The 18553-nt window shown below is 38.1% G+C and overlaps 1 protein-coding gene across 1 annotated transcript in view; it reads right to left on the bottom strand.

The window, feature by feature from the left end:
* Nucleotides 1-18083, bottom strand: part of LOC126278059 (BSD domain-containing protein 1-like) — an 86952-nt gene extending 68869 nt beyond the window's left edge. The window contains exons 1-2 of the mRNA XM_049977878.1: nucleotides 17780-18083; nucleotides 17538-17615 (exon numbers count right to left, since the gene is read on the bottom strand). Of these exons, the coding sequence (XP_049833835.1) occupies nucleotides 17538-17548 (11 nt within the window). The 5' untranslated portion in view covers nucleotides 17549-17615; nucleotides 17780-18083. The remainder of the gene's footprint in view (nucleotides 1-17537; nucleotides 17616-17779) is intronic.
* Between the last annotated feature and the right edge of the window lie 470 nt (nucleotides 18084-18553).

The raw sequence follows: 18553 nt of genomic DNA, 5'->3' as shown, positions 1-18553 counted from the left end.
CACTGACTGACAAGTGTTGCACGTGAGTTCAGATATTCCTGATCTGTTAAATTTATCCATGGGTGTTTCTTGTGTTCTAATCTTTTTCTGTGTTGTGTTCTCCGTCCCGTATCCTATTTGGATTCCAGTTTCTTTAATATGTTGTCTATTCTGTGAACAATCTTGTTACTGTAGGTGAGTATGTGCCATTTAGTTTTGTGTGTGTGTGTTGTTGCTCTGTTGTGTCTTGTGTGCGGTCATTATTTGTGTTTTGTGTTGTTCTGTGCTAGGTGCGGATTTCTGCGTGTGTGGTGTGTTCATTTTTGAACTGTTTGCATATTTTTTTTATTTAACTTGTCTACCATATGTGTAGTATAACCATTTTCTACTGCTATGTGTTTTGTTGTGTTTAGTTCTTGTGTGTAGTTCTGTTTGTTCTTGGGTGTTCTGTTTAATCTGTGGAGCATGAATCTGAAGTTTGCATGCTTATGTGTCAATAGGTGGTTTGATAGGTTGTGCTTGTGGTTGTCAGTTTCCTGAATATTGTGAAGTTGCGTGTCTTGTTTGTTTTTTGTATGGTGAGATCTAGAAAGTGTAGTGTGTTGTTAGTTTCTGTTTCTAATGTGAAGTTAATTTTTGGGTGTAAGTTGTTTATTTATTTGTGTAGCTGTTCTATGTGGGTATGTGGTTCATCAATCAGGCATATTATGTCATCGACATAACGGTACCAACATATGACTTTGTAGTTCTTTGGTTTTATTATGTGTCTGAAGATCCTGTTCTCCAGGTTGTTCACGAATATGTTAGCTAGGAGGCCACTGATTGGTGATCCCACTGGCAGTCCTTCATCTTGAAGTAAAATTCTTTGTTGAATACAAAATAATTTTGTGATGTTACGGTCTTGAGTATGGTTGTTACACTACTGGCCTTTAAATTGCTACACCAAGAAGAAATGCAGATGATAAATGGGTCTTCATTGGACAAATAAATTATACTAGAACTGACATGTAATTACATTTTCACACAATTTGGGTGCACAGATAGTGAGAAATCAGCACCCAGAACAACCACCTCTGGCCGTAATAATGGCCTTGATACGCCTGGGCACTGAGTCGAACAAAGCGTGGATGGAGTGTACAGGTACAGCTGCACATACAGCTTCAACACAATACCACAGTTCATCAAGAGTAGTGACTGGGGTATTGTTACGAGCCAGTTGCTCGGCCACCATTGACCAGACGTTTTCAATTGGTGAGAGATCTGAAGAATGTGCTGGCCAGGGCGGCAGTCGAAAATTTTTGTATCCAGAAAGGCCCGTACAGGACCTGCAACATGCGGTCGTGCATTATCCTGTTGAAATGTAGGGTTTCGCAGGAATCGAATGAAGGGTACAGCCACAGGTCGTAACACATCTGAAATGTAACATCCACTGTTCAAAGTGCTGTCAATGTGAACAAGAGGTGGCCAAGACATGTAACCAATGACACCCCATACCATCAAGCTGGGTGATATGCCAGTATGGCGATGACAAATAGACACTTCCAATGTGCGTTCACCGCGATGTCGCCAAACACAGATGTAACCATCATGATGCTGTAAACAGAACCTGGATTCATTTGAAAAAATGATGTTTTCCCATTTGAGCACCCAGGTTTGTCACCGAGTACACCATCACAGGCACTCCTGTCTGTGATGCAGTGTCAAGGGTAACCGCAGCCATTGTCTCTGAGATGATAGTCCATGCTGCTGCAAATGTCGTCGAACTGTTTGTGCAGATGGTTGTTGTCTTGCAAATGTCCCCATCTGTTGACTAAGGGATCAAGACTTGGCTGCATGATCCGTTACGGCCATGCAGATAAGATCCCTGTCATCTCGACTGCTAGCGATATGGGGCTGTTGGGATCCAGCACGGCATTCCATATTACCCTCCCGAAACCACCAATTCCATATTCTGCTAACAGTCATTGGATCTCAACCAACGCAAGCAGCAATGTCACGATACGATAAACCGCAATCGCGATAGGCTACAATCTGACCTTTATCAAAGTCAGAAACGTGATGGTACGCATTTCTCCTCCTTGCACGAGGCATCACAACGTTTCACCAGGCAACGCCAGTCAACTGCTGTTTGTGTATGAGAAATCGGTTGGAAACTTTCCTCATGTCAGCACATTGTAGGAGTCACAACTGGCATCGACCTTGTGTGAATGCTCTTTAAAAGCTAATCATTTGCATATCACATCTTCCTGTGGGTTAAATTTCGCGTCTGTAGCACATCATCTTTGTCGTGTAGCAATTTTAATGGCCAGTAGGGTATTTCATTGATGTGTGTGTGTGTCTGGTATGTTTCCTTGTTGTTTTATTCTTTGTGTGATGATGTTGATTGTTTCACTTATTGGAATGCAGGTGTACATTGATGTGATGTCGAATGATATGAGGGCTGCTGTGTCCAGTATATGTATGTTCTTGATTCTGTCTATTAACTCTTTTTAGTTTTCCAAATTCCTGTTGTTTTCAAACATGTACAGTTTTTTAGTAGTGTGTGTGTTTGTTGGGCTAGGTGGTAGGATGTACTATTCCGGAAGTTAATGACGGGTCTTAATGGGATATTATCCTTGTGAACCTTTGGTAGGTCATTTATACGGTGGGTGCTTTAGGATTTTTCTGTGTCATCCTCTTTACCTGGCCTTTTGAGAACGCATTATTGAAGTTTTTCAGTGTCTGTTGAATGTTTTTCTGGTATCTTGCTGTTAGGTCACTGATCAGTTTTGTGATATTGTTGTCTTTGAGAAAAATCTAGTGTTTTCTCTATGTTTTCTTTTTCATCCATAATTACAGTAATATTCCCTTTATCTGCTCTTGTTAATATGGCATTGTTCTGTTTTAATTTTTGTTTAAGTTTGCTGGCTGTGATTTCCTCTGATGTTTTTTGATTAGAAATAATTGTGGATTTGTGTGTTCTGATTTTCTGTGTTATTACTGCAGCTACTAATTCTCTTGTCAAGTTTGCATTAAAATTTGGTGTGCTCAGTCTTTCTTGTTCCTGTATGATGTGTTCTGATTCAGTTATGAGATTTTCTACTGTTTTGTGTGATATGAATGCGTTAAAGTTGTGTTTTGCCCCTTTTTCTAGTAGGCTCTTTTCTTGTTTGGTAAGATTTATGTCAGTTAGGTTAACAGTTCTGTTATGGAACTTGTATTGTTGGTTGAGATTGTTTTTACTGGGTGTGTTTGTGCTGTTGATTATTCTGTTGAGTTTTCTGTTGTGTTTTTCTCGTTTTTCTTGCATTACTTTCTGAATATATGCCTTCTCTCTCTCTCTGTTATTTCCTCAAAGTGCGCTGGTATTGTAGATTTGTTGGCCAAAATCTAAATGTGTTTGGTAAAGTTCAGTGTTGAGTGCCTGCTTTTTAGCATATAATTCCCTAATTTCTTGCTTTAGCCACAAAATCTCCACTTTCTTTGGTGTAGATGACATGCTATTTACAGAGTTCTTAATATAATCTGGAATTACATTAGGCAATTTTTATTAAACTGTATATTGAGAGTAGCTTCATTAAGGTGTTCATGTATTTGTTGTTGAGCTTGCTGGTGAATGCCTGGCTGGGCAACGAAATAGCAGGTCTTAAACGAACACACTACACACTACACTTTGCAAGGACACACTATTTAACACATTAAAGGAACTTTACGAATAAAAACAGCACAAATGGATAAAGTCCACACAACACACACACACACACACACACACACACACACACACACACAGATAAAATGCAAACAAAATTCAAATTTGGTGCCGAACTCTCTGGTAAACAAATGAACACTGAGTGGGCTGGGACAAAAACAAACCACAATCACACTGTGTTCTGGTGAAGTGAAAAGTGTTTTACTACATTATTTGTGAAAAATACTTGTTATAGTTGCATGTGCATCATAACACCCCAGCATTATGCGCAGAATGGAAGTACTTGCCACACGAAAACGTAAGTAAAAATGAATAAAGGCACGAAAACATTGCAAAAAAACTGAATTACATTCTAGAAGATAGGTTAACTCCCAGCAAAAAAATATCTCATCAACATCGTTTGGTTGCAGATGACAGGCTACCTGTAGTAATTAACGCACAAGTGATCCAGAAAATTCATGCACACCAAATGTAAAGATATTTACAAAAGAAATGATCTGTTGTTTGAACTAAAAATGCACATAATTTTATAATCATTGAACAAAAATGTTCACATTGCAAAATAAAAAAAGAAAATGAAAACCCACGGATGATGGCACAGAGGTGCCGAAACATGTTTGGGTACTGAGAAAAACGGTGTTTTGCATAACTGGTGGATCTCACATCCAACGATATTTCGAAAAATGATTAGGGTCTACATGTAATTTTCAGTTTAGTACTTTTCTTTCAAACGCTTAATATACAAAATACTGGGCAGTACGCTATCTTTTTCATGTCAACTTCATTGCTGTGTTTTGTCACTGCATTTCTTTTGTACTTGGGCTCCTTGGTGTGAATTCTACATACTAAAGAATTTAAAAACATTTGGAGGCATCTGCTGGTTAGTTTTTTTCTGGTAAATAACTGAGTCGACATTTATTTACATGAAGTATGATTCTCAATTTTTTAGTCCATAAACTGACACAAAAAGCCAGGAAAGGACTTAAGTAAACGTATAACAGTGATATCCAAGACATTCAAACCTAGTTTAAGCGAATAAATCAATAAAAGAGAAAGACCACTTATTAAATTTTCTTCTTATTAGATTTATTTGTTACAATTCCAGCAGCAATTTTACTTAACAGTTATAAAATTATACTTGATTAATATAAGTCAGAACAAAAATTTCGTGGAATTGTTCAGGGAGACAGACTATGGTCACAGAACACATTTCCAAAAAATAAATGACAGTCAAATGAAAACGAGACAAGATGGAAAAATGTAAGTAAATGGTTTATTATTTCTAAAGTAATTGCCATTACTGTAATACATTTATCCCACTGTGAGTCATGATAGTCAATGCCTTCGTTGAAAAACGGTTGCAGTTGCCTATGGAACCACGACTAAACCACCTCTTCATCCAAAGCAAATCTAATGCCACGAATGTCTTTCTTCAGGGCTCCAAATACAATGCTATTCCAAAAGAAGGAACAGATTTTAAACATTTATTGATTCCAAACTACAAATGATAGAAACACAATCTCAATGTCCCTGGAAAGAGAAAAGTTCAAACTTTCATGCATTCAATGAGAGCACCATGTGTTACATGACAAATATCAAAACAGTGGCTCATTTCCTGCCACACACGAAGCAGATGGTCTCTCGTTATTGAATTCACAACTGCAATGTTGCAGATTTTCCAAGAGTGTCAGGGATAGGGGGGATAAAAACACGTTCTTTTAAGTAATGCAACAAATAAAAGTCGCGAAGTGTGAGGTCTGGAGATCTGGGAGGCCACTGCGATGAAGTTCATCTTCTGCTTTTCCTCTTTCAATCCAACATCCTTCAGTGGTACCACAAAGGTGAACTTCATTGCCGGTGGTCTCCCACATCTCCAGAACTCACATCTTGTGGCTTTTATCTGTTGCATTATGTAAAAGACCATGTTTTTATCCCCCTATGCCTGACACTCTTGAAAATTTGCAACATCACATTGTTGAAGGTGTGAATTCAATAACGAGAGACCAGCTGCTTCGTATGTGGTAGGAAATGAGCCACTGTTTTGATATTTGTCATGTAACACATGATGCTTGCATTAAATGCATGAAAGTTTGAGCTTTCCTGTTTTCAAGAATGTTGGAATTGTGTTTCTATTTTTTGTAGTTTGTAAGCAATAAATGTTTGAAATCTGTTTCTTCTTTTCAAATAGCTCTATATATGGAAATTGTATGGGGAGAGACTGGGACTGTACAGAAGATTTGTGGGAGAGCCCACATATTGTCCAGGTTGGTTCGACTATGCTGCCGAAGTTTCGCTGGAAAGCCTTTGCGGCCAACATCTTTCCATATGGGCATTTACCATTTTATAAACAGTTATGGCGATTACTTCTGAAATATTAAACAGTTTACTTACCTTTTGCAATCATCTCATTTTCATTTGACTGCACCTTGCAGCTCAGTCCTGTCGTACTGCCTTCTAAGGCACCAGTCGTCCAGTCAGAACAGGCCTAAGGCCTAATCTGCAAATGGTGATTACGTTTTTTTTTTTTTTTTTTTTTTTTTTTTTTTTACAGATGGTTGGCAGACTACCTTGATGCCTTAAGACTTATGATGCACACGTATGAACACTTCATAAGATGTCAGAAAATTAAATATTAAAATGTGATGACTAGTTTCAGTTGACTAAGCAAAATGACACAAATATGTTACATAAGGAAAATTATTAATAAGATAAAAATAGCAATAATATAGGAAAACAAATGTACCAAGATTTATCAGATTGCAGTCAATTATATACAACATCATTCGAAGTAACTCATCAAAGCTGGGAAATGTTTGTGTGTTCAGTGAGTCTGATTTGACTGTGACCTACTCAGCATCTAGCATGACATCTAAACATGCTGTGTGTACTTGCAACGGCCAAAGTTGTCATAAAGGCCAGTAGTTGGCCCATGAGTATACACAATTATATCAGGCCGCATGTATAAGAAGAACAATAATTTCAATGTAGATTAAAACATTATACAAGGAGGCCACTGACACAAAGAGAATATAATAAAATATACAGGAAAAAGTTCGACATCATTTGATGCATGGTTTTCAATACGTTATAAGCTGGCATATGTTATGATGAGTGATAGATTATTGCTTTTATTTGTTTCCTCACGTTCAAACTTTTGAAAGTTCAAAGTTTACTTAGCAAAATTTAACTTTCGGCAATTTTCTGTTCTTTACTTGTTCTTTTGCTTAGCAACAGAAATTAGTCACCACATTTTAATATTTTATAATGTATGTGTTCTAGAAAATTATAAATCTTTATTTTGATTTTTTTTTAAAGAACTCTTTAATTGATTGGTTTCTCCCTTTCTTGAAATTTCAGACATAGCTCGCCTATGGATGTCTTAGGCTTTCTAATTTTGAGGTTCCACAAGTGTCATAGCCATGCAAGCCTTTTGTCAAATACAAAACACAGAAACCAAACTGACTCATTAAAAATAGAGAATGGTGTCATTAAAAATGGTTCTGATTCAATAAAATTAGGAGAGACACAATTTTAATGTACCAAGCATAATCCTATAATGTAAAAGTAAGGTGATGACAAGACCAAACAATAACTGTTTATGCCTAATTTTTGTACATTATTTATCACTTAAAACATGTTCACATTTTGCATATTTGAAAACTTACTGCCAACCGCACAAAGATGCTGAAATGTGTTTCGATCTATACGAAAAAAATTGTTTTACATAGCACATGGAACTTATGACCCAGTAATTTTACCTGCAAACAAGGCCAAAGTAAGAGCAGCAAATCAAATGAGGAATACACACACACCATTTGGCTGAAAGACTACACAAAGAGGGGCCAATTATAAAACTGTCCACAAACACTTTTCACTGAATCATTCATACTGTTCACAGCAAAGGTGAGTAAAATTTACAATACATCCATTCTTGTCTATATTTGCCTAAGAGTGTCTCCTAATCAGTGGTACAATGATCTCTCTGCAAGAAAGCATTTGAATAAAACTGACATCCTGCCACACAATCTTCAGCTGAGAAGCTGTGTAAATATGTAGGGTAATAAGTTTTGTCGATTTCGTAGGCTGTAGCTAATGGGTGGTCTCTATGTAGGAAAATTTTCTGTTGTAACATGTAACAACTTCCCTGGATATGGTACAACACAGTGTGTTTAGTTTCATGGTTGAATGTAGCATCTGCTTTACTGTTTTTCCAGTGATGCTTCTTTTGACATGAATTAGGCACTCAATTGAGCAAACATTCATTTTCATTTGTCTTTGAGAGGAGGAGGAAAACGTATGGAATGATACTTCTTGAACCCACTTTGGAAAAGAATGACGAGTTCATTCCTTTCCAGTATCTACAATAAGTGATAGTTCACCATCTGCTCGGGGTCTTCCCTAAGCAACATATGAGTGTTGGTTTATAGTAAATGCTAAAGGAGGAACCATTTTAGGAAGGGTATCATAACTGATTCTCTCCATTAAAGTGAACACAGTTCCTAAGATGATACAGCAAGAATTACCTCTTTGCTATCTTGATAAATCACACAGCATGCTGCACATAACACTACCTGATCCTAGCCCATGTGCAACATTTTTTTTCAATTATGAATGCAAAGTCTTTATCACATTCAGTAAAGGCTGTATGAGAACTCTTCTGCACTCTGTTGTACCTTATGTGAGACACTGTGGGAATTAATGCAAGTAAAAGTCTTGAACATATGCACAGATTTTAAAAGCCAATGGTTCATATGGTGATCTTTCACGGTTTTCTTCCTTTCATCTTCTGTAATCCAACACAGCAGAACAACAGATGTCAATTTTGGTCTTCTCTGTTGATTATATTTCCCCATTAACCTCCATATCTGGTGAACATTCCCATATCTGGCACACTTGGGGGCACTCGATGGCAAACTAGCTACTCTACGGAATAAGCACATAAGAAATGATACTCAAACAAAAATACTGAAAACAACACAATGGTATCAACATGTCAAAATGATGCATGAAAAATGACATCTAAAACATATCACAATCTTGATACCAAACTGAAGAGGAAAGCAGGAGGATCTCCTAAGACACTACAGGCCACTGAATTTGCAACATTGTGGAGGATACACCAAATTGTTATTTACTGTGCACATATAGTATAATAGAGAGACTACTTTATTACATTTGTTTTTGTGTCTGTGGTATACCAGGTGGCAAATTTGGTAAACAGAGCTGTCACTTCTGGGAGTAACAATAGTTCTAATTCAGCTGAGTATTGATTTAAAATTTACTTGGAACTTTATATGGGTATGTCATTCCACGTTGCATTAATGCTATGCCAGAGATCATCAAACATAGAAGTTGCCACATGGTTGTGTGACAGTCTCTCTGAAGCCATGACCAGATGTTATCAATGAGTGAAAGCTTAACACCATCTGCACTGAGATAGGTAACGGCAGCAAGGCCAACATGAGATCTTGTGTTATCTTGTTGAAAGACAATGTTAAAGAGACTTCAACAATGACACACAATCTTTGGCTTTAATAATGCACCAGAAATGTAACCACTGTGGTGCAAAATTACTGGATAGTCAAACTAGAAGTGATCGTGTCGTGTACCTAATGGCACCTGACATCATCATGCCAATGTGCTGGCTCGGGATGGCAGTCACCACTGAAACTATCAGTTTATGATTATATCTTTTTTTCCACACTTGTTTAACCTAATTGTTAAAACTGCTTAAAATAACTTTTAATGCAGAAACTGAACAAAGATTGAACATCCCGTGTAGGCTTTCACAGCCGGCGTCTTCATCAGTAAACACTTCCGGGCTAAATTGCCGTGGTCGATCTGTAGAACTTCTTCGCCCTGACGTTTCATTCTCAACTACGGAGAACATCTTCCGAGGTGAGTCGACGACTGGCTGCTAGGAGCTGGGGTCGCAGCTTATATGGAGATCGTAGAGGGCGCCACTGCACGTCACGTGGCGTCAATATGTAGCTATCTCTGGCTATCGTCTGTTCTCTCGATTGCAGGCAATCAATTGTCACGTGATTGATGCAACGTTGACCGCCATATTTTGTCCAATTTTAATCCTTCTTCTTTACGATTAAAATTGTATTGATGTTTGTGGATTTCAATTGCCTCTCTATACATACGTGTATAATAATGCGACGTCCTCGCTAGCACGCTTGTCTCACCGAATCCTTAAAAACATGTTCCGCTACTGCCGATTTGTCGATATGTCCCAAGCGACAGTTTCTTTTGTGCTTTCTGTTCCGTCTAAGGGAGGGAATTTTGCAATCACTCCATCCAAGGTTCCTATGGAGGACATTATTGCTAATATAGAGGCAGGAATTCGTCAGTTACCATCATATTCTGCTGACGAAATTAGGATGGAAACCTCCAGGATATTACGTAAAGCTAAGCCACCCAGCAGCAATCTGTCTCAAGGGGAAAGGAAGGCATTGCGGGAGATCAATGCAGACAAGAATGGTATTGTAGTTGCCGCTGACAAGGGAAATGTTACTGTTTTAATGAATACTGAGGATTATCACAAGAAGATCAGTGATCTCCTGGAACCCAGCACATACAAGAAGTTGAAAAAGGATCCCACAACGAATGTGCTGAATGCCACCAATCGTCTGATAAAACAGTCTTCCACTCCTACTGAAGTTAAAAAGTATCTTTGTAAAACGGAGGCTTATCCTCCGAGATTATATGGATTACCAAAGATACATAAGCCTGATGTTCCTTTGAGACCGATAGTCAGCGCAATTGGAGCTCCTACCCAAGAACTAGCCAGACACCTTGCCTCTTTGTTACAACCTTACATAGGCAAAACTGAGAGTCATATTGAAAACTCTCTACACTTCATTGAGAAACTGAGGGAAATTACTGTCGGTCCGAATGAAATCCTTGTCAGTTTTGATGTAGTGTCTTTGTTCACTATGGTTCCAGTTGATGAAGCTCTCTCTCATATAGCCGACACGTTCCCTACTGATATAGTGGCCTTGTTCCAACACTGTCTATCCTCGACCTATGGTGTATTTTATGAACAGATTGATGGGGTAGCCATGGGAAGCCCCCTAAGCCCCGCAATTGCGAATTTATTCATGGAATATTTTGAATGTCAATCACTGCAGTCGGCCACAAAAAGCCCCTCGAAGTGGTATCGGTATGTGGATGATACCTTCGTAATATGGAATCATGGGAAAGAGGACTTGAATGATTTCCTGGTGCACTTAAATAGCATCAACCCAAAGATCAAATTTACCATGGAAAAAGAGAATAATGGGCAACTTAACTTTTTGGATGTATCAGTTATCAAACGGGCGGATGGCATCTTAGGCCACAAGGTCTACAGGAAAGGTACACATACTGATCACTACCTCCATAAGAACTCAAACCACCACCCTAGGCAAAAGAGGGGGATCATAAAGACACTAGTGGATAGGGCCAATAATATTTGTGAACCAGGCTACTTACAAGAAGAACTAAATCATTTACGAATGGCTTTTGCGAAAAATGGTTATACGAAAAACGAGATTAACCGAGCACTTCACCCAAGTAGAAAAATGCCTAAAAATAGGAGAAAGCAAAAACCATCAGCTGGAAAAGTATTTCTGCCCTTCATCCATAACATCACCGATCGCACTGGGAAAACTAGACAAGTTTGAGGTGGAGACTATTTTCAGACCTACTAAGAAAATTAGTGAGTGCCTAAGATCAACAAAAGATGCTCGTCACCCCCTAGCCACCCCAGGGGTATATAAAATTCCGTGTAGTTGTGGCAGGGTTTACATAGGAACTACAAAAAGAAGCATCAATACACGTTTGACGGAGCACAAAAGAAACTGTCGCTTGGGACATATTGACAAATCGGCAGTAGCGGAACATGTTTTTAAGGATGGAGATCACGAAATAAAATTCGGTGAGACAAGCGTGCTAGCGAGGACGTCGCATTATTATACACGTATGTGTAGAGAGGCAATTGAAATCCACAAACATCAATACAATTTTAATCGTAAAGAAGAAGGATTAAAATTAGACAAAATATGGCGGTCGACGTTGCATCAATCACGTGACAATCGATTGCCTGCAATCGAGAGAACAGACGATAGTCAGAGATAGCTACATACTGACACCACATGACGTGCAGTGGCGCCCTCTACGATCTCCATATAAGCCGCGACCCCAGCTCCTGGCAGCCAGTCGTCGACTCACCTCGGAAGATGTTCTCCGTAGTTGAGAACGAAACGTCAGGGAGAAGAAGTTCTACAGATCGACCACGGCAATTTAGCCCAGAAGTGTTTACTGATAAAGATTGAACAATTCTGACTCTCTCAGTTTCAAGATACACACACTGATCAGCCAAAACATTATGACCACTGCCCATTGTGACATTGGATGCCATATCACCCTAATGAAGAGATAAACATATCTGACAAAGGGGAGATTATTATTATTATTATTATTATTATTATTATTATTATTATTATTATTATTATTATTATTATTATTATTATTATTATTACACAGAACCTGCAAACAAGTATCTCAAAAATGGCGAAGCTGGTCAACCATTCACATGCTAAAGTTGGGAGCATCTACGGAAAGAGGAGAACAGTCAAGCTACCACTAGGCTCTAAATGGTTGGGCATCCATGACTTTTCACAGAACATGTGGTTTGGTGTTTTGTCTGCCCTGTAAAGTAGGATAGATAGTGATCTGTGGCATCTCTGCCAACGGAGCACAATGTTGGTGCAAGCACAAGTGTTTTGAGCACACTGTTCTTTGCACATTGTTGAACATGGAACTCCACAGCAGACGACCCCTATGTTTTCACATGTTGACCCAACATCATCAATTGTTATTGCAGTTGGCACGGGACCACTGGGATTTGACTGTCGATCAATGGAAACTTGTCAGTTCTTCTGGTGAATGACATGTTTGCTACACTATGTCAATGATCATCTCCAAAATCATCGAAGTGAAAGGCGGCTTGAAACATGCATTGCGCTCTTGGACACAGGATGGTGGGAGCAGTATTGCACTATGGGAGTCATTATCCTGCATTTGAATGGGACCTGTGGTAGTAATCAATGACATTATGACAGCTGCAAACCACCGCATCCATTTGTGCTTGATGTCTTCCCCGATGGCAATGTTATATGCCAGGAATATAATTGTCCATGTCTCGGAACCAGAACTGTGCTACAGTTGTTTGAAGAGCATTATAGTGAACTCAAGTTGATATCTAAGTGACCAAATTCACATGATGTAAATCCTATGGAATCCATCTGGGTTCCTATCAGGCGCCATCACCACATACGCACACCAGTGGCCCGTTATTTATGCGAACTACATGATTTGTGCATGGACATCTAATGCCACATACTTCCACAAACTTACCAACAAACTGTCAAATCCCCAATACTCAGAATCAGCGATGTATTTCATTCCAAAGATGGACAAACAAGCTATTAAGCAGGTAATCACACTGTTTTGCCTCATCAGTGTAAAATCTTAAACTAAAGAGGCAAATAAAATAAAAGTTAGTCTGTCCACCTTTTGCTCTTTTCTCAAAAAGTGGTAAGTGGTTGAATGTTACAAAACAATCACCAGTATTCTCCTACCAACTCTAGGTTTTTTGAAAAACTCTCAAAAGATCTGTTATGATTGAGGATCGGGTCACTAACTGATTATTACAAACAGTCGGTGCCAAAGGGTGAAAACAGGTTGAAGAATTCTATGTGTCATGTTAATTTATCAGGTTTCAAGGGCTGCGAGCAGATAAAGGCACATTATGTAGATACAAGCAGCAGATCAGCTACCTTCTATTTTTACTGTATACTGGGGCAATTATTGTTAAGTTTTTAATTTATTACTGTTGCCATAATTTCCTTCCTCTCATTATTTCATTGAAATGGGACACAACTGTATATTGCTATGTCGCTTCATAAAAATATTTCCATTGCCATTCTGTAATACAATGGACATCTGGCGACTGCTGCGAGAAATTACTGCATAGACCAGGTGGGTGCAAGTCTTGCACACTACATGTACACGCGTACCTTAGGCCATGACACACAGCAACTGGGACTTTCTTGTGTCAGCAATGCTTAGCAATTATTATAACAGGTGTTTGTTGCTCATTTCTGTCGGCATTGTTATTAAAAAAGCACTAATGGCTTTCACTATTTTCTATAATGACATTACATTTGACACCAATGCACATTTTATGAACAAAAATTACTTAAAAAAAAAAGGTTTGTTTAAAAATGAAAATTTTGGAACTGCTGCTATGGCTAATCAATAATATAATTTTTTTTTAAACTCGGTTATTAGTAAAAAACAAAAAAACACCATTATTCAGAACTAAAATAGCACTATCAGTTTTAACTGATCGGTTTTTCCTGTCCCTAGTGCTGGGCTCGTATAATGATGATGAAAGCAATCTAGCAATGCACATTCTCCTTGGAGCCTCCACAGACAGATATGGCCATTGTAATTTTGTACACAGAAGTGGGACTGTCTGAAAAGATGACATGATGTCACTCCTCTGTTCACAGCTGTCATTGGGCACACCGCTGTCAGCACACCTCTCTCTGCTGTCACATTAAGGGAAGTCTGAACAATGGTCACCACTTGACAGACCATAATGCTCAACATGTGTTTACATGATCCATTTGGATAATCGTCTTGCTGCAAACAAGTTCAAATCCTACTGAATTCTGACACATGCTTTGTAGTCATTTCTTCTCCTACCTCTAAGCACAAAATGATCTTCCAACAAACAAACAAACAAACAAACAACATCCAAATGTTATCTGTGAATGAGAAACCCCTTGTGAAAACTTCCCTTATACAGAGAATGTAGATGGTGCTTTAGATGTACAGTTATGCTCAAATGTTAAGCTTTTGCATATTCAAGCACGAAGTACACTTTGTGCCAATTTGATAATTGCTGCATGTTGATTTCATGGAGTTGCGATTTTAATGGTGAGCAGTTGGGTGGATTCAGGAGATTCAGTCATTACTAAGGAAGAACAATATTTCAGAACAGCCATGGAAGAACAGAAAAGCTTAGAAGAAAATAATTAGACACACACAGCTGTTACCACAGGTGTGGTAAAAATCTGTAAAGATTGTTAAACAAAATGAAATACATAGTTTCGCTCTGCAGTGGCAAAAGTGTGCAATCAATTTTTATTGTTGGTCGAAGTGCCTAAACACACACTTTTTGCTTAAAATTCCAATTTCATGAGGAAGCTTCTTCATACACTGAGTCCTGTAAGAGGGAGAGAAGTGTGATTTTATTCAAGTTCTCCTCAGTATCGGTCCATGCTGTTTGCTGATGATGCTCTACTGACTACTGAAAACAAGAATGACCTTCAGTGACATGTTCAAACATGGAATAACCACCTTGAACATTCTGGTCTACCCCTCAAAACAAATAAAACTAAATACTCAACAACATATGTAAATAATAAGGCCACTGTCAAGACAGTATTAACTTTACAAAGACAAACTTCTTCAAGTACCATGGCTCAAAAATTGTTATTGACAAATTCCCCATACTTGAAATCACAAACCACATTAGCTATGTGTAACTTAAATGGTGGACAATGGCTGGTGTGATTTGGGATATGAAAGTCCCTGACCAACTCAAGTTGGAAATACACCGCTCTGTAATCCACCCCTTTGCCTAGTACAGTGCAGAATGTCGGACGGCAACAAAAGAACCGGACCAATGACTTCCTACAATGGAAATCGACATGCTTTGGTGTACATCTGGCCTGACTGTCATGATCATGTGATGACCAATGGTGAAATCTACAGATAGTATGGAGTGGCATATCTTGTTGAGAAGATGAGTGAGAACCGTCTGCTGTAGCATGAATATGTATTTCCAGCAGACCAAGATATAAAAACAAAATAAGGGTTTTGGTGAAAGTGGATGGTAAAAAATCTAATGGGAGACTGAGACAACAACGGCTCGATATCCTCCATACGGATTTCCACCCTGAACAAGTGCAAATTCACATCAAAAGGAAACACAGAGCTGACCCTGCTGTATTGTGGGACAAATACTGAGAAAAAGAAGATAATAAACTGTCTTAATCATATTAATAAGTAATACTGTGTGAGAGAATGGGAATCTATCAGTCTTATTTATGTTTGTTGTACTCTGTGATATGTGAAGTCTATGGTGTGTGTGTGTGTGTGTGTGTCCATCATAATTTATTGATACTAAGTGATAAGTAATTCAAACATTTTGTATGCTGTTGGTGATCCATGTCACACTAAGTCATGTTTAGCTCTCCAACTTTCTGTGGTATTTGAATTGTTTCATAACTTAACTGAAAGAGGTTAATGAAATCTGAGAAATGTGGACAAACTGTGTTGTTGCGAGAAACACAAGAAAGTAACTTTACAAAATTGTAAACAAGAGTTACATAAATAAATCTTGACAATAGATATTTAAATCAAATAATGTGTTGTATAAAACAGAAAAACTTATAGTTAGACTGTTGATAGAGAGTTCAAATACAAATTACAGGCAGTAAACTGATCCTTTCAGAATCTACATTCTCCAACTGCTCACTATTGCAAATTCATGGGTGAACAGTGGTAATTAAATAATGCCCTACTTTTGTCTGGAAATAAGAGCGCCAACAAAAAAAAAAAAAAAAAAAAAAAAAAAAGTTACATATGATTGCAACAGCAAAAAGAAGAGAGTGACCTAATAAAACATGGTTACATGAATTTGTATATTAACAAATGAAAGGACTTCTCCCTAAATCATCTTGGAGAGCAATTTTGACACTTCAGCATATTACACCCAGATATGGCTATGAGGTGGACTTAGGAAGACTTCTAGAACTAATAAATGCCCTCTTCAATAACCATAGGTGGAACAGAAAAAGCATGCCTATAGGTTTAACTTATAAAATCTGCCTTTCATCATGGTTTCAGAAGTGTTTATTAAATCTCGATGAGTGATGATACAGCTTACTTAAGGACCTGGACATTGATTAAAGGGCTGTGTTGAATAAGGCGGCTTTTGTGTGAGACAATTCTTGCACCTGATAATACTTTTTCGAAGCAACAAATGCAAGGTCATCCTATTTTTTACTGTCCGCATTAAACATTGGGTGCTCTGCAGAGAGATAGGCGAGATGACTCCTAGGCTTGGGAAAGGTAAGAAATACACACTCCAAATAACACTACTAACTTACACATCTACCTATGACTGTTGCCTTTTATCATTTTCTTAGAAAAATAATAATAAACATGTCACATTTCTCTGTTTTCCTCCACCTCTCACAACAATAAAAACAGAAATAATTGCCACTTATGTCATGGAATGGTACATTATAGACATTTTAATTATTGTGGCTCTATCATGTTCACCTCCTTATGCCCTACAGAAAAAGAGTGTAAAAAATAATATATTCTACATAATGTGTGTGAAGATGAGAATCTGAAGCAAAAGGAGAAGGGGAGGTGGGAACCAACAACCAAAATCAATTCTGTCAACCTTATTGCACATAACATTTTTTTTTGAGTTAAAAACACACACACACACACACACACACACACACACACACACACACACACACAAACAACGGGCACGAAATGGACAGCACTGTCATTCAAATTCGTAGCAATAACAGCCTCAAAAATGTTACAAAGGAAGGCGAATTCACACTACTATAAAAAGTTGGTGCTATCAGCAACATCAGAATTCCTCTGCAAAATGTACACTCTAATAAACATTGATATCGGACTGTAAATATTATTGATAGTTTTGAAACGAGTCACCCGATGCACACTGGCGAATGTTGATAAGCTTTCAAAATGTATTGGTTACCCTTCTGCCATTGTAGAACTTGCGATGTTAAGGCTCTCAGACGAACCAGGAGCTCATCGGCTAGTCCGAACTGTCTACCTGTTAAATAACAGAAGACGTTAATTTTTGTAAGCTTTCACACTTTCAGTAATTTTAATGTTTACGAATGCTCTTGTCATATCCATATGACGTAGCTCCAAGCACATCGTCAAATAACTTTTCGACAGAATACGAAGCATGAACAACAAGACTGAAAACTATACCCGCATTTTAGTTGTTCCGTGTAAGAATGACAACAAAGTGCACTGTATTTATCTTGTTTTGTTTGACGAAACAGATGTACCACACATCATCAACGAACTACTTTCTATACTGCCACCTGGTAGTGAGCTTCTTCAACTACAAATGTCAATAAAAAACATACGACGAAATGGGACAGCGTTTGCAACTCATTTTTCGTATATATTCATTATCATTCTCTTATATAATATTGTTCACGACTTTAATGATCGACCATACCGCAAATTTATTTTTCCCAACGAAATGACCTGCTCTGCTGTTAACAGTAAATCAATGTCTCAGAGAAAGTGCGCAGGGAAGTGATCGGAGCAAATATCCTACATAAAAATTTCAGACTTTGAATCCCTTTTTTTGGAGATGATCGTGGTATAATTGATGCAATTTTGAGCTGTTTGATCGTATACTTAACCGACGGCTTTCACATTAGTTACCGTTTTCACTATATGTGCAGACTGTGTACTATAGAAATTTGGATAAGCGATTTTAAGATCAACTTCAAATGCAGTTGTAAATGGTTCGTCAATAATGTTGGGCGCTGATGACCATGCTGTTTAGTGCCCGAAAACCACACACACACACACACACACACACACACTCAGTAATGTACACGGTCGTATTATTTATCATCACTCTTTGCATCGTATACGCATCAGATTTCCCTTATACCTAACGTAAACAATTCACTTAGCCGACAATGGAAGCAGCTTAAGGTACAGAGGAAATGATGGTTTCGCGCG

This window comes from Schistocerca gregaria, chromosome 6, assembly GCF_023897955.1.
Source record: "Schistocerca gregaria isolate iqSchGreg1 chromosome 6, iqSchGreg1.2, whole genome shotgun sequence".
Classification (NCBI taxonomy): domain Eukaryota; kingdom Metazoa; phylum Arthropoda; class Insecta; order Orthoptera; family Acrididae; genus Schistocerca; species Schistocerca gregaria.
The sequence above is the reverse complement of the archived record's forward strand: the minus strand, read 5'-3'. Positions and strand labels throughout refer to the sequence as shown.